The 16,238-nt window shown below is 38.9% G+C and overlaps 1 protein-coding gene across 2 annotated transcripts in view; it reads left to right on the top strand.

Annotated features, from left to right (window-relative positions):
* SLIT3 (slit guidance ligand 3) overlaps positions 1 to 16,238 on the top strand; it is a 418,035-nt gene that overhangs the window by 337,673 nt on the left and 64,124 nt on the right. For both annotated transcript variants that reach the window (XM_081845905.1, XM_081845904.1), the window contains exons 20-24: positions 1,581 to 1,713; positions 10,538 to 10,606; positions 11,769 to 11,840; positions 12,009 to 12,080; positions 15,267 to 15,338. In XM_081845905.1, the coding sequence (XP_081702031.1) occupies positions 1,581 to 1,713; positions 10,538 to 10,606; positions 11,769 to 11,840; positions 12,009 to 12,080; positions 15,267 to 15,338 (418 nt within the window). The remainder of the gene's footprint in view (positions 1 to 1,580; positions 1,714 to 10,537; positions 10,607 to 11,768; positions 11,841 to 12,008; positions 12,081 to 15,266; positions 15,339 to 16,238) is intronic.

Raw genomic sequence — 16,238 nt, 5'->3', positions numbered from 1 at the left:
ATACTAGATATTTTTATGCATGTGTAGATGGATCTCTAATTATTATGGATGATTAGCTCATTTTGTTCCTTTATTTTTCATTGCACTTGTCAAAAACAAAAATCCTTATAATTTTTTTAAAGAGGAATGTGACATACTCAGAGTCTTCTCTTTAACAAATAAATATTATCCATACCAAGCTGCACATGATATTGTAAAGCACTTAGTTTTCACCGAAATAATATACAGGAAAGACAGTTATTTCAGATTGGTTCATAGCTGCATATTCATCAATATATTGTATCATCAAATAGTCCACCACAAATAGAATTTTCATGTTATACTGTCGTCCAGTACCGGAGGAGGAAAAAACTTAAACATGTAGCAGAGTTTCTAAAAAAAAGACCAGAGGCAATTGTATTCCATTCAGCAGAGCTTTATTGGTACTGAAGGCAAATGAGCATAAATGGTCACAAATCCAGTACATTCAGGATTGGCACAGTCCATAAAAATCCACTTGCAGCAAAAAACAATAAAATTTACAGACTTATAAGACTAAACCCTGTCACTACAGCATACAAATATAGAACACTAAAACAGACAGAAAACAGAAAGTGAGTGAGACCCAGACTCCTCCTGGTCTTAGTATTATAGTCAACTTGACCTTGACAGAAAGGATAACAAAACCAGTTTAAACCAGCTGTATGCAGCTTCCCAGAAAAATAACCCAAACATCAGAAACCTTCTTCCTGTTTCTCTCACATAGAAATAAACCTTCTTTCACAAAGAGAAAAAAACCTTCTAGAACCCTTTTGAACTAATCGGAATAGGAAAGATCTCTACACATCAGATCAATACTTTCTGTACTAAGAAATGAAAACTGACATATCTCACATCATATTAAATGCTTTTTTTCAAAGTCACACATTTAGCTGCCAATCATGAAGAATACAGTAATTAAATAGACAAATAGAGCGACAAAAATGTGTGTGTGAACCAGGCCTCAGCAATGTAACTAAGGGTGAATCCAACTTGTGCCCTTATAGGCACAGAAGGACTTTTGATCCAGCATAGGCATCTGCTTATGGAAGAAGAAAGATAGAAAACTGCACTTGGCATGAAATGTTGCCTGAGCAAGCTTGCATTTATTCCCCATATAGTGTTCAGAAGACACTTAAAATTTTACTCAGTTATTTATGATTACTAGCGAGATATCCAGGGACATCTTAGCCATAGAGGCTAGTGGTGCAGGGCGCCACGGCACCAAGTTCTGGAGGGCACCAGGGAAGAGGCGGAGGCTGGATGTGGCGCCTTCTGGCATCAGCTTGCCGCCCTTGCCCACCTCTGCCATGCCATGCCGCGCCCGGAGCCTCCTCCCTGCTGGAGAAGCCGCCCTCTAATTGCTGCCCACCCAGAGGGAAACATGGGGGTGGGGGGCTCCAGGGGGATCCTTGCACCACGGTGCCAGATATGCTTAAGACGGCCCTGTAGATATCACAGTTTTATAAGAGGTGAGCTGTTATTTTAGAAGTGAATGATCTCAGGTTCCTGTCATCTCTTTCTGACCTTACCTTTTTGCACTTTTCTCTCTCTCTTCATAGGTAATACTGAAAGCAGCTGTCATTTTTCTCCCCGTTGTCCAGAACAATGCACTTGTGTGGATTCAGTAGTTCGCTGCAGTAACAAAGGGTTGCGTTTCCTGCCTAAAGGTGTCCCCAAAGATGTGACAGAACTGTAAGCCATCTTTTCAAGAATTTCATGAACAAAAAAGAGTTGGCAATATAAATTAAATTGCTTGGGATGGGCAGCCCTCAGAAGGGCAGTTTTTTAAAAGACTAAAACACTGAGGCCCACCAACCAGTGCCAGATTCAAAATAGTGGCTCAGAGTATGGGTATAAATTTCAATATGAGCTACTGAAGTTCAAGTATTTGGATAGAAAATTATCAAAGTTTGGGATTGGGACTGTTGTTTTGCCTTTCAGTCTCCCAAGTTCTTTATAGCATAGTTTTGCATTTTATTTTAAGTGTGGTGGTTACAGATTTTTTTTTAATGCCTCATTAGGAATGAAAGACATCTAGAATGGTATAATTTTGACACCTAGGTCTTTTGCTACCTTCTTGTTTTTTCTGAATATATCAGGTGAAATTAACAAGTTAAATATTGAATGTTCTGTGCCGCTTTTTCAGCAGGAAGGGAACATGTTCACAATTGCCCACTTGAATGAGCTATTGAATATGTATTCCCAACATAATCATTTGTAGTCTAATTATCCCTGCTGGTTGACATTTTTTAAAAAAGAAGAAGAAGAAGAGAAACATTTGAAAGTAAAATGGGATTATTTACTCTGATGCTAATAAAATGGCTAAAATAACAGGCAATTAGATTAAATTATAAAGTAGATTTGCAAGAGGTGAGGCCAGCTTCTTGTTTGTATCTCATTTTAGAATGTGGTTTTCTGTGGAAAGGCACTAAAAAGGGGAAATTGGCAGCCAAGTGGTAGACGTTTTCCCTGTTAGTTTCTCCATGTGAACATGTTTAGAATTCAAAATTGCTTGAAATATGTGATTTATTGGTTCTGTGGTATGTGAGGTGAGTTAGTGTCTGCAGAATATATCAATGAAATGTGAGGAATACCTTTTCAACATGTGAACTGCATGAAGTGTCATCTTCACTGCATTGGTGGAAGGCAGAAAATATCAGAGGCTCTGTTGTTTTACTCCTAAGACTGCCAAGACAATCATAGATCACATGGGTGCAACTCAGTTTCAGATTTATGTATAGGTTAAATAGGCTGAAGCATAGGGCCTCTAAATCTAGAGGGCCTCACTAGCCTGCCCACTCCCCAGTGCCGCAGTTTCCCCTCTCCCAAAATTTCAAACCCAAGACTTCATGCAAGGGCAGGGCAACTCAGGCCCAGCAACTATGAGACTCAGGGCTAGCCAGTGGGGCCCAATTTGAAGAAGTGGGGCCCAACTTTAGTTGGTTTTTTTTTTTTTTGTGGAGCCCCAGTTCACAGCCAAAGTCTGCAAAATCTTATAGATATAAATAAAATCCATATAGATTGCCCTTGTGCAGGGGCCCCCTTAGGAGCAGCATGTGGGGCCCAATTTGGCCCAATTGCTCCAATTGCCTTAAGGCCAGCCCTGATGAGACTGTGCAGCCCTGATGAGAAGGTGCAGAGCTTGTCAGTCCAAGCTCTGCACCTTCTAGGTCACTGGTGTCACTATTCAGAGTACAGACTCAAGGACTTGTTATGGAAATGAAGGGATGCCAACTTATTGGAAATCAGTTTTGTCACCTCTCACCCCCCCAAACCCCGAGACAATGAGCCCAGCCAACTTTTATTCACAGTGGCATAAGCACTACATTACAGCATGGCCATAAACCTGTATATTCAACCACTGAAATATACACCCAATATTTAGCAATGGAGATTTATGTTACTGCTTTATGAATGAACACTGTGTTTTATGAATGGACTCTGTATTTTGTGAATTACCTAAGAGCCACCAATAGGGAGCTCTGACCGCTAACCAATTGGGTACTACCAAACAGCAACCCTGATTGCTGAAAGCAGGTAACCAGCAGGGAACACTTCAGCTCAGCCTTTGCACTGTTGACTGAACACCCCCTGCTGTGCAGATAATGGAGAAAGCTCATAAATTGTATCCCTTCTGGCATCCTGGCCAACTCTATTATGCTGGTGTAAACCCTGGTGCACCAGAAGCCCAGAAAAGCAGGGGGGGAAATCTGCTCATACGTCAGCGACTGATAAGACTTTTCAACCAGTTCTTCCAAAGTCTTCCTAAATTATAAAGCTCCAAAATATAGGCCAAAAGAGAACAGGTCTGGGAAGAGTGAAGTATACAATGGGCACCACCAATGAAAAGGCTCTGCTCTGGGTAGCTCTTGCCCTGTCATTTGATAGGGTACCCACTTGCCCTCCTTCTTGACATGGAATGCTCTCTATTAGAGTCTTCAGGTCTAGTACAAAGACCATAAGAAGGGAGAACAGGGACCTTGAAGTTCCCAACAGCTGTTAAGCAAGCAAGCAAGCACACAGGTCACCTTTGTCATAGTCAGGATGCCTATGTCCTGGCCAGGCTTGCACTCAATCTTGTTTTTGTACAATCTTGTTTGTTCTCAGTAACCAAAATTATATTATCAATATATACAAGCAGAAAAATTGTTTTCCTTCATTTGCAAGGAATCATACAAAACAAAGTGGCACTAATAAAGAAAAGTTCCAGGGTGACAACAGAAAGCAAACTAAAAATACTTTTGCAGTTCATCAAAACTATCCAGCAATATCAAGTTATGATGTGTGATGCTAATTATTTTCCCCAAGAGTTAAATGATAACTAATCAGAGGCAGCTACAGTTGCAAATGGCAACAAAATATCTGTGAAAGGAAGAGGAGCAAGTTTGCTCAAGTGTGTTGCAGGTAGAAATACTGTTTGTAATGAAGTGAGAGCAGTAGTTTACTTGCTCGAATTAACAAACAAGAAAGTTTTGAGAATTTTAATTCTAAATTAAAATTGATTACTTAATTGAGAAGGGGATTGTAACAAAAACACTGGTATCTGGTGGGCAATCTCATCCTTTATTTCCACACTGTGTCTGCAGACCAAATCACCTGTCAGAAGAGTTATGAGATTCAGGTGAGGGTCAGATGCCTTGTCAATCCCAGCAGGTATATAAGAGGACAACCGCCCTGGCCAAGCCTTTGCCCGAATTTTAAATACACGTCATCATCCTTGGCTTCACTCAATTTTGTTTATAACACTCTTCCATTTTCTTCTAGCCACGAGGGTGGGGGATGGGGAAGGGCCTCACAAGTGGAGTAGCCTAGAGCCGCTCCAGCCCTGGTGCAATTGCTACCAGTGGAATGTCAAAACAACTAATTCTTATTCCACTTAAACCTAAGGGAAATTTTATTGAATTTCCCATATTATATAAGTTGGGAAGCTGTAGTTTGGAACCCAGTAATCCAACATGTGGCCTTTTTTGGTGGCCCTAGGCAGGAAAGAGGAAGCAGCTCCTGGGGCAGGGACTGAAATGAAACTGTCAATATCACAATGCAGTTATATAAATGAAGCTAAGTGTTTGAAGATTCAAGACAAACTAAAGAAAGTATTCCTTCACATAGGGCATAGTTAAACTATGGAATTCAATCCCACAAGATGTAGAAATGGCCACCAGCTTGGATGGCTTTAAAAGAGGATTAGACAAATTGATGAAGGATAAGGCTATCAGCGGCTGTAGGCCATGATACCTGTGCCCTGCCTCCACCACTGGAACAAGTTTTATTTTGAACACCAGTTGCTAGGAATGGGCCTGGGAGGGGTGCTGCTTGCAGGCTTGTCATGAGCACCTGGTTGACCACTGGCAGAGCTCTCCTTATGCTCTTAGAAGTCCTTAAAAGTCATTTGGGTTTTTGAGTCCTAGGGATCAGTACTGTGTGGGGAGGTGGGGGAGTTTGCACACTTTTACTGCCGTAGAGACCAGTGAATCTAATTTCATTTTCATGTTTTTATTTTCTATATTAGAAAATTGTGCTCAGGAAGTCACTTTTAAATTTAGTTAGTTTATTCCCACTTCCTGCATAGAGTCATACTTGTGTTTTAAGATGTCAGAAGGTAATACATGTGTTGACCAGTGAAAGATGTGCAAACTCCCAATATGCCTTTGGATGCTTTCCATCTCTGTCCAAAATAATGCACCAACATTCCATTGTCTTTTTTTTGAGAGAGAGAGAGAGACAGGTGTAGCTTCCATGATATGTCTCATGAAAGCAATGCTGGAAGTGGTTTTGCTAGCAGCAAAATGTTCAAAAATGTTTATTTGGCTTTACGCCCATCATGAAACCTAGCAGCATTTGTCACAAAATAAGAAAGGACTGAGCTTCATGCTTCATTCTGCAAATGGTACTTGTGCATCTGCTTTCTTAAACAGGGTCAGTATCTAATATTCTTGCTCTTTCTCCTCCATCTTAAACTTCTGAGTTGTAACTAATATTGATGTGTGGATGCAGTGTTTTAGAGAGTTTCTCTGGCATCCCATCTGTCTTTCTCTCTGACTGGCTTGATCTGGCATTCTGACATAGTTCCAATAATAAAGGGGAGGATTTATTTAGTAGCATATTAATGAATGCTGTGGAGCCTTGCATTTATAAACTTCCATTTGCCAAGAGAAAATCGCATCCGCTGTGTGACAAACATGTTCAGCTGAAATGCTTTTTATTAAAATGTAATCATGCATGTTTATACATTACATTTTAATAAAAAGCCTGCCATACATCTAACAAGACCTAGTAAATTAGAGCTGTATATAAAGTTCCAGAATATCCATACAACAGGAAATCTTTTACTGCAACAGGTCCTAAATAATGTTACACTGAAATGGATACACAGACAGATGGAAAATTTCATTCTGCAGCAGGTAGAGTTTCACCATAGCAAAATGCTAAAGTAATACTTAAAATAGTACTCTTTCTCCAGCAGTAGTGAACTGAGGGCAGATCTACACCATACATTTAAAGCACATGCAATGCACAATTAAAGCACATTACTTCCCCCCAAAGTGGGGGATGTAGTTTCACCCTCTCACAGCAGTTGCAAGATGCAGTTCCCATGATTCTTTGGGAGAAGCCATATGCTTCAAATTTATGCTGAATATGCTTTAAATGAATGTTGTGGATCAGCTGCCTACCCCTCCCCCCCCCCCATGAATTTGTGTACCCAGGGCAATGTAGAAACACATCACATTTTTCCCTATAGATTCACATGCTGAAATTCTGTATCCTAGAGCATACTTCTAGGTCTAGTTGAATTCCCAGAGGAATTTCTTTTGAATCCTTTTTGCATTCATATAGTTAGGTCTAGCATATTCAGAAGAGAAAACTGAGCAGCTTACAGCATTACTAGAAACTGAGTGCTGACTGATGCTGCAGTATTCTGTCATTACTGCTGATGAAAGTCATAAGTGTGAAGCTGAATGGATGCTAGAGAAATCACTTTGTAGATTTAGAGACTTGTACTGTCTGGATAATAGCTGCTAGTTATATACTACCTGTTAATTTGAAATTGAGAGAATTTCCTCTTTAACATCAATGGCAACCAAACAATTCAACAGAAATATTGCATGGCCCTGTATTGGTTTCCATTAAAATAAAACTGCACCTCACATAGCACACTTCATTATAGTGTTTTCATTATTCTCTCAAATGATTATCTGTTTCAGGGGTGAGCAAACTTTTTCAGCTGTGGGCCGGTCCCTCAGACCTTGTGGGGGGGGCGGACTATATTGGGGGGGGGGAGGATGAACAAATTCCTATGCCCCACAAATAACCCAGAGATGCATTTTAAATAAAAGGACACATTCTACTCATGTAAAAACACGCTGATTCCCGGACCATCCGTGGGCCAGATTGAGAAGGCAATTGGGCCACATCCGGCTCCCAGGCCATAGGTTGCCTGCCCCTGATCTATTTTAATGGTCACTGCATTAAAATATGTAAGCTGCATTTCAAATCCCGAACAGCAATATCAAATGGTCAGCTCTATCAAGCTAGATAGAGTAATGAAATTTTCACAGGTTTCAGAAAATTGGCTTCACAATAAGCAACTATGATGAAAATTGGCACTGGAATCCTTGTTTCTCCTGAGGTTGCTGTACACTTGCTGTATGCAATTGTTTCAAAAATAACAAATTAATTTAGATTGATGAAATTGCAACTTTTACCCAAATGTGTGTAAATTTCAGTGGCTCAGTTTGCATGTCACAGTAAGCAAGACAAATTGTTATTTAGGCAATATACTGTATAATATAAAGGTGAGCTGAACTGGGTCAGGGGAGAGTTTCACAAACATTTTTGTTCTTCTCAAAAAAGCACCTCTCTAATTTGCAATTACTTTTTAAGGGCACTCAGTAGGACATTTTCAGCTGGTAAAAAGAGGACAAGTCCCCTTTGCCTTGGCAACTAAACCAGTGCTCCCTGTTTTTCTGTGCTGCACTTTGGCAATGAAACCTTCTCAGTGCCATGTGGCAAATTAGGAACTGTTGGAATGCACACCTGACTGCAGATCTGCATTATACTGCTCTTAAGCATGATTTAATGCACTTTCCAGTGTGCATTCTGGCATAACTAAGAGCTATATCATAGCTTCAGAGTAAGGCAGTGCCCTCAGTGATGCCAACGCATAGCCGTATCTGATTGGCTCTGAGACATCGTTACACATTGAATGGTCCTAATTTGCTGTGGTCATGAAGGGAAAAGAAACCCTATTAAAATTTTAAAGTGCTGCTGAAGGTGCAGTAGATCAGCTATGAACAAGCTTGAAAAGAGCAAAGTGAAAAGGCTTGGGGCATCATTCTTACACCCTTCAAAAACATACAATTCCCTTAAATGTGTTGGAGGGCAAAAATTTGGCACTGCCAGATCATGTGTATAATCACATGAAAAATGTAATTGCGTGTTCCTACTTATGTTTTCGAGGCACCCATTTACAATAATTTATTTTGTAAAATTTAAATACAGATTTAATAATATCTGACTTTGCATTTAAATCTTAAATATTGCTGCCTCAGTTATTATCAGTCATTGTGTATTCATTTTACATTTTTACTAAGCAGTTAAAGTAAATGGTTGTATGGATTAACACAGCTAGACTGAGTCAGCTTCTGATGTGTTATTGAAATATTGCCTGCATGAGCAGTTTGCAGTCAGAGGGCAGAAATAATTCTAATGAGGTCAATTTGCATTTGGAGTTCTTTTTAGTAGCTTTAATTAAGCACAACCTTATAGCAAGGACATAAGTGATCCTCCCCCTTCTTTGTTAATGTGCTCTCTAGAAGAGGTAAATGAGTTTATTTCAGGTTTCTGGAAAAGATTATTTTTGTAGTCACTAATTTTCTTTTAAAAAAAGCAAACAGTAGTATTTTCCTGTAAGCTCACTGATTTACGATAGAAGAAAAGGGATATTCAAGCAAGCCACTCCATCAATACATCTAATATTTACTTACTCCAGTATTTACTTACTCCAGTATTACTCCTAGTACCCTTTCTTTTAGAGATACACTCTTTTACTTTACTTTCAAATCCTTTTACAAACTAAACGAGGGCAAAAAAACCTAGCAAACTGCGACTTTTAACACATATAAACTGGTGGGGTTTCTGTTGAACTAACTCCACCACTGCCTATTAGAATAGAGATTCCCAAACTCTGATCCATTGACCACCAGTCATCCACAAGCTTCATTCAGTGTCTGTGGCTTTCCATTGCATGGGAAGTTAGTGCTGGTTTTAAAATATGTACGGTATTTATTGCTTCTTTTATTTCTTATATTGCATTTTATTGTATTACGATTTAAATTCTATGGAATCACAATTGCCACATTAGACAGAAAATTTGGTCTTCCAAGAGCCTCAGCAAATTTCAGGTGGTCCGTGATAGCAAAGATTTGAGGCTACTGCATTAGAGGATTGGGTTACAAGGAACTACAGTGGTACCTCTACTTACGTTCACCTCCGGTTATGTACCCTTCGGGATACATATGCGGCTAACCCGGAAGTATTTTTCCGGGTTTTGCCGTGTTCGCATGTGCAGAAGCGCTCTACGCGCCACACGCATGCGCAGAAGCGGCACCTCTGGATAAACACACCTTGGGATCTGACCGGAGCTCCAAAATGGATCCTGTGCACAAACGGAGGTACCACTGTACTTCCATTACTTACTATACTCTCAGCTTTCAACCTAGGCAGTTTAGATTTCTCCTTTTCTCCTGGGCTTCCTGGTAGCCCACTAAGAATTGCCTAATTATGGGGTTGTATCTTTCCCCAAATTACATGTAACAAGTTTGTTTCCCCTAACAAAACATATACTGGCACTGCTCTCTATGTGTGCTTTTTTGTTCTAAAAAATAAAATTAACGTTGTGGAGTCTAGTGCATCCCAATAGCTTTTATTTTTACATTGCTTTAAAAAAACCTAATTTTTATGTTAAACTAGACTAATTTTGATGTCACATTATATCTTTATTACCATCCAGGATTTTGAAGGGGTCCATAGGACACAAACTGCAAATTGATGCTGTCAAAACAAATAATGTGTGTTTGGCAGAGGTAGTACAAAACTGTTTTAACTTGACATGTTCCAGAAAGACGCTGGAAAAAGAAGTTTTAAAAGAACCCAAATGGTCTTATATAGATACAAGCCCCCCGCCCCAATCACTGCAATATAACAATAGAATTTTGGCTTTGCTTTCACATACACTGACATAGACATCTAATTCGATGATGGCTATCACTATGCAGAAATAGGCTTTTGGATAAGCAGTGGTTGAAATCATGCAACTGGATGCATATTTGTATCAGTATACACATCCTGACCCTATTGAACTGGCTGGAAACATATTTTGGTGTAGTTGGGAATTCACCACCATCATTTACAATTAAACCTGCTTAAAGTATTTAACATAAACTCACAATTACGATGGTTTCTGGTTAGACATTCACAGATGTAGCCTATAACTATTTTCAATATATATTGCTTTCAGATATCTGGAAGGAAACCATTTACCTGCTGTGCCAAAGGAACTCTCCCTGTTCAGACACTTGACACTAATGTAAGTATCTCAGAATTTGGAAACGGCCCTTCCTTTCCAGTGCTTTTTCCCTAGGAAAAAATGGTGCTGGTGCTACCTACCATTGAGTAGTGCCATAAAAAAGCACTGTTCCTTTCTATCATGTTGGGGCATCTTATGTGTTGCTGTACAGCAATATATTACCATAACGACTTATGGTACCAGGAGTTGCCAAACATTATTTATTAAATTTCTATACCGCCCTTGATCTGAAGATCTCAGGGCGGTTCACAGCAGAAATACATGTGAGCAGCATGGCATCCATTATGGCTTTCACTGGTGCCCCTGGGCAGTTGCTCTGGACTTCCATTTAAAAATAAAGTCAGTCTCTAGGTGTTATGTACTGAGTTGAATAGGATCCAAAATGCAGCAGTCTGATTGGTCCTAGAACAATAGGATCCAGAATGCAGCAGTCTGATTGGTCCACAGGAGCCACCCAATCCAGTTCCAGGTGAAAGTGAATCCACAACCTGATTGGCCTACAGGAGAATCCCAGAATTAGCCAATCATGTGGGGCCCATTGTGTAAATAATGTAAACATTCTGGGGTAACTTCCATTCCTCCTCACCACTATGAGCTGAATAAAGAACATGAAATCCACTCTCGACTCCAAGTATATTTCATTAGTCATCTTAGAAACTTATGTGGCCACCTTGTATATTTTTCCTGGTACTAAGGAATGCTCCCTGTTGCTATTAGGCAGCAGAAGTATTGGTAAGTGCATATAAAATCAATATTGTATGATCTTCACACTCGAGACCAGTAGAACTACCCCTGGGTAGGCTGACTTCCCAAGATAAACAAAAATTTATCAGGGGTCTCTAATTTTGTGTTATGCGCCACTACCCATTACAACCTCAATACAACTTGCTCTAAATTCAAAGCATTCTCACTGGTCAAAAAAGGTTGGCAATCTCTGCACCAGGCACATGGAGAAGTTGCCAGCGTAACTTTGTTTGAAATTTCAATAATAAAATTTTTACTTTTTACAGTATTTGGTTTGGTTTTCTTACAGCATTACATTTTTAGATAATTGGTCCTTGTTGATTTATTTGCTTTGAAACAACTTGAACTTTTCTTAAAGTTAGGTCAAAGACTTATTTTCATTGCATCAATGACCTTTATTTTGTGTATTTTTCTTCAGTGACTTAAGCAACAACAGCATCAGCATGCTGGCCAATTACACCTTCAGTAATATGACACAGCTATCAACACTGTAAGTACTTAGTAGTTCTGGCATACACTAATTGCTGTTCAGTGTGAGATCAGTTGCATTAACTAAGCATTTAATGTTTCTAAGTTAATGAATTCTGATTTCTGTTCTGCTTTTGCTTCAGTGAATCAATGACGAAGTAATGCAACCTGTGTTCTTTTATTATTTCAGGATCCTGAGCTACAACAAGCTGAAGTGTATCCCAGTCCATGCGTTCAATGGGCTTAAGTCTCTCAGGGTGTTGTAAGTATTGCTTGTTCACTGTGGCTGGGTTATAGTTTAAGAGGCTGCAGGTAACAGCAAGATTTTTAACGAGCAGATGGCTTTCACTTGAGTCACCACGTCACGCTCATTTCCAGACAATTAGTTCCAATTTACTTGCACTGAGATGTAAAATAGCCTGTAACCACTGTTCAAGGGGGATGTTGGACTTTTGTGTAGAGAGCGAGATCCTTTTGAGCTTTAAGATGATTATTAATTTTGAAGATGCTTGAAATGCAGACTGGCCCAATGCTCAGGGTTAATGAGAGCTGAGGTCTGGCAACATCTGAATGGCCACAGGTCCCCAACCCCTGTATTAAAATATACATGTTCTTATGCAGTATGGCAGAGGTTGATATCTAGCATTGCCAGAAGACCAGTCTAGGATCAGGTGCAAGGATTTTGAACCTATAAGTTTCTCTTTCTCTTCTTGGCTGGCTCCAGTACAGTTCTGTATGTACCTGTTCTAGGAATAGAGAAGGGACTATAGGAAATAGATAATTCATATTTGCAGTAGCTGCTCTTATTTTCTGCAAGGAGCTTCATCACTGCCAAGTAATAAATGGAGCATAAACTTCCAGAAGCACATGAGATACACTTCCTACATGTTTCTAAAAGCTTCCTTTCTCCTTCTTTCTGGCACACCAGGCAATGTGCCACTCTGAGATATTCATAGGCATTGTTGGGGACATGTGAAAGGAGACAAGGGTGAGTTGCAGGTCAGTTGAAGATTGTGTACCGCAGGATGAAACCAGTAATCTGCCTGCTGATGAGGCAATATGTTGGTCTGTTTTGCTAAGTGCAAACTTCACACACAGTGAATTTCTATACATTAGCTGGTGACTCTTTTTCTCATCATTTGAGAAATGCTATGAAGTCTTGACTGGTATATTATTTGTATATCAAATTTCTCAATTCTAGGATATAGTAGCATATGATAACCTTTTTTATATGCAGTTGTGCAATTGTTAAGTTATGAGCAAATCAAAATTATCTATATTTTTTCAGGACATGGCGGAAAACTGGTACAAACTCAGGCCCAGTTTTATAAATGCAGATACTGGCTTGCTTAGAAGACTTGCTTCATCATATCTTGGAACAGGCATTTGCTCTAAGAGAAACAGGAGTGGGAAGAGGCTTTTGCTCTAAGAGAAATAGGAGTGAGAAAAAGGGTGGGAGCTCTTCCACATCTGTGCAAAAGTGAAATGACGCATGAATGAGTGTCTCTCTTTCTGAGTTCTGTGCATTTTGGAAGCCTCCAGATTGATTTGATTTATTATAGTCTACAAAACTCTGGTGTCAGCAACAACCCTCGCCACATGTCATCTACATTGTTATTAAAAATCAATTCTCCTGGGGGCGGGGAAGTGCTTCTGAGCGACAGTGTGCAATCTGTTAGTGTCATTTATTTATTATAAGGATTCCCAAGAGAACCTCAGTGAGAAATAATCAGCAAAAGCATTTCCAGGTTTCTTTCTAGAAAGGATACATAGCTCATTGTCTGTCTGGGTTTGATGTGCAGGTAAAGAGTCCCTTTCATGCATGAGCCACTCCTTTCCTAATTGTTTTGTTTGCCAGAAATTTGCTCTATCAATATTAAAAAGGGAAACTATCTTATCAATCAAAATACATGCCTAATTCTAAATTTAGTTATAGGTATTGCAGTGGGAGCCATGTCCTGTAGCTCAGAGGCTGGGTTCCTCTTAACACATCTTCATGTGTTAGTTTTTTAGGAGTATGCTTAAGTTTCTAAAAAAAAAAAACTTAATAGTGTGAGTGTACAAAGAGATGTTAGATAAGACTTGTTATGCAGGTACAATCATAACAATGTATCTCCTTATTGTGTGTACACTTTGGACACATCCACATTTAATGTGGATTTAGCACTGTGTGATCAAGCTGGAATAGATTCAACTAAGCCCGAGCCATTTAAGCTTTATGGGATCAAAACCAGCTATTTGAATTGGGCCCAGAAACTAATTGGCAGCCAGTGCAATCAGGCCAGGACTGGTTTTATATGCTTAAACCGTCTTACCCAAGAGAGCAACTTGGCTGTTGAATTTTGCACTAGCTGAAGTTTCCAAACCATCTTCAGAGGCAGCGTATAATGCAATGCAGTGATTGTTGTATTTGTTTGAACTGTTTGGAATACTCTCACAGTACAGTGCCTGTTTCAAACATTATTGAGCTAGAGTGTACCAATAATTATAATATTGATTGTGTTAAAATGGTATTCATAATGGACTACATTTGCTACAGCTCTTTACTCCTGACAGAATGGCCCACAGTTAAAAACAGAAACAACAGAATCACAGGATAATATATTTATCTCTTGCTCTTCTTGTTAAGAATAAAGTCCAAAATGTTAAACTAATATCTGCTTAAAACAGTCCGCAAGAGAAAGCCAAAAAAATGTATGTAAATTCTGTGAATCAGCACAGAGATCATGTCACAGGATCATGTAGTTAAAGCTAATGTGTTCACACTTAACCATGTTTCAAGACAGTTTCAGTTAAGTGGTTATCCCAGTTAACTCTAAGTTTGGTAGATGCAAATGCTGGCATAATGATTAATTGCTGTTGCACCTAACAGTTGAAATTTGTGCTGCAGAATGGAAGGTGCAGAGAGACAGTTTGTGATATCCTGTATCTTGGTTTGATATAATATTGACATTTGGTTTTACAATCCAATTGTCCATATTGTATCTGCAACAGATTTGTTGATTAGAAATTAGAAATGGTAAGTTTTCCTGATGATACAAAGGTCTTGAAATAATTCCCCAGTTGGACAAAATCTCAGATATTTTTATATTATGGAATGGGTGGATGTCACCACAGACCTTAACCTCCTTTCTGAAAGTACGTGTTTATAGTTTACTCCATAACTCCTCCTTTAGTATTCACTGTTATATGAAATTGTATCCCTTTGCCCTCTTATGCAAGGCTTGATGAAAGAGTCTACAATCTATGAGTGATTTTTCCCTTGGTTTAAATAAAAAAGCATCTTCCTCAAACCACCTTATCTTTAATTTGTGAAGGCAGCAAAATATGTTATTTCCTAAGTTATGCATTGAATATGCCTCGAAAAGTGGTTAAACACACCTGTACTTCTTAACATAATATTTGGTCGAGCTGCATTCTAACATTGTATTATTCCCTTCTCTCTTAGAACTCTTCATGGCAATGATATTTCCAGCGTTCCTGAAGGGTCTTTTAATGATCTTGTGTCACTTTCCCATCTGTAAGTACTGTTACCCTCAATAGAATAGTGACACTGTACAAATCATTTTGCTAAGTAGGATTTGCACAGCTATGTCACATTGCAGTTGCATTTATTCTTACCAACACTGAGCAAATTTCGCCTTCAGAACAAATCTGAAAACTAGCTACATTTGAAACATTAAGCAGTGACTGAGGCTAAACGACATTTTCACCAAGTTTTTAATACTTTAAAATACTGGGCACATTTTTAATGCAAGATTTTAATGCCAAAATGTCAGCAGAATATGAAAGGGATGAATTTGTCTAAACTGATAGCGTAGGCAAATTTACATTGTTCTAAAATTTCTGGCTCAAGTAAATTAGATCGTCGGAATCACTACCATGATCATAGGGTTTGGGTCTTTGGAATAGACTTTTTAATGCAGTATTTAGGAGGTTTCTGTAACAGCAGCTCTTAATTAGCTGCTTCATCCAACCTCTACTGCAAATAATGAGTGTAAAGCTTGAAAGCCTTATTTTGGAATAATATATTCAAGGTCATTTCATTATTTTAGTTTAGCAGAACCATGTTTTATTAGTAGGAGTATATATTATCACACATAGGCTCCTATCATAAATATGTTTGGGTTTGTTATAATGTATTTTAACTGTAAATATTATGGCCTCATGCTGAATTGTCCAACTTGGAAAACTGCACTTGCCTTTTGAAATGATTAGAAGCATTTGAATCTACCAGATCATAATTGTAGGCAGCCAAATGTAAAGCATGTACATTGCAAATTTTTATTATTGTTTGGTTTGATTTGAAACCCACTTCATCCAAAATGCTTTGGGCAGCTCACAATATATTAAATAATAAAACATTTTATTGTCATTCTAACTATCCTCATCCTACCTATTCCCTGGTCAGTAAAAGCCA

This window comes from Podarcis erhardii (assembly GCF_964252035.2).
Source record: "Podarcis erhardii genome assembly, chromosome: 2".
In the NCBI taxonomy this organism is placed as follows: Eukaryota; Metazoa; Chordata; class Lepidosauria; order Squamata; family Lacertidae; genus Podarcis; species Podarcis erhardii.
Note: the sequence above shows the minus strand (reverse complement) of the source record. Positions and strands in the feature narration are given on the sequence as shown.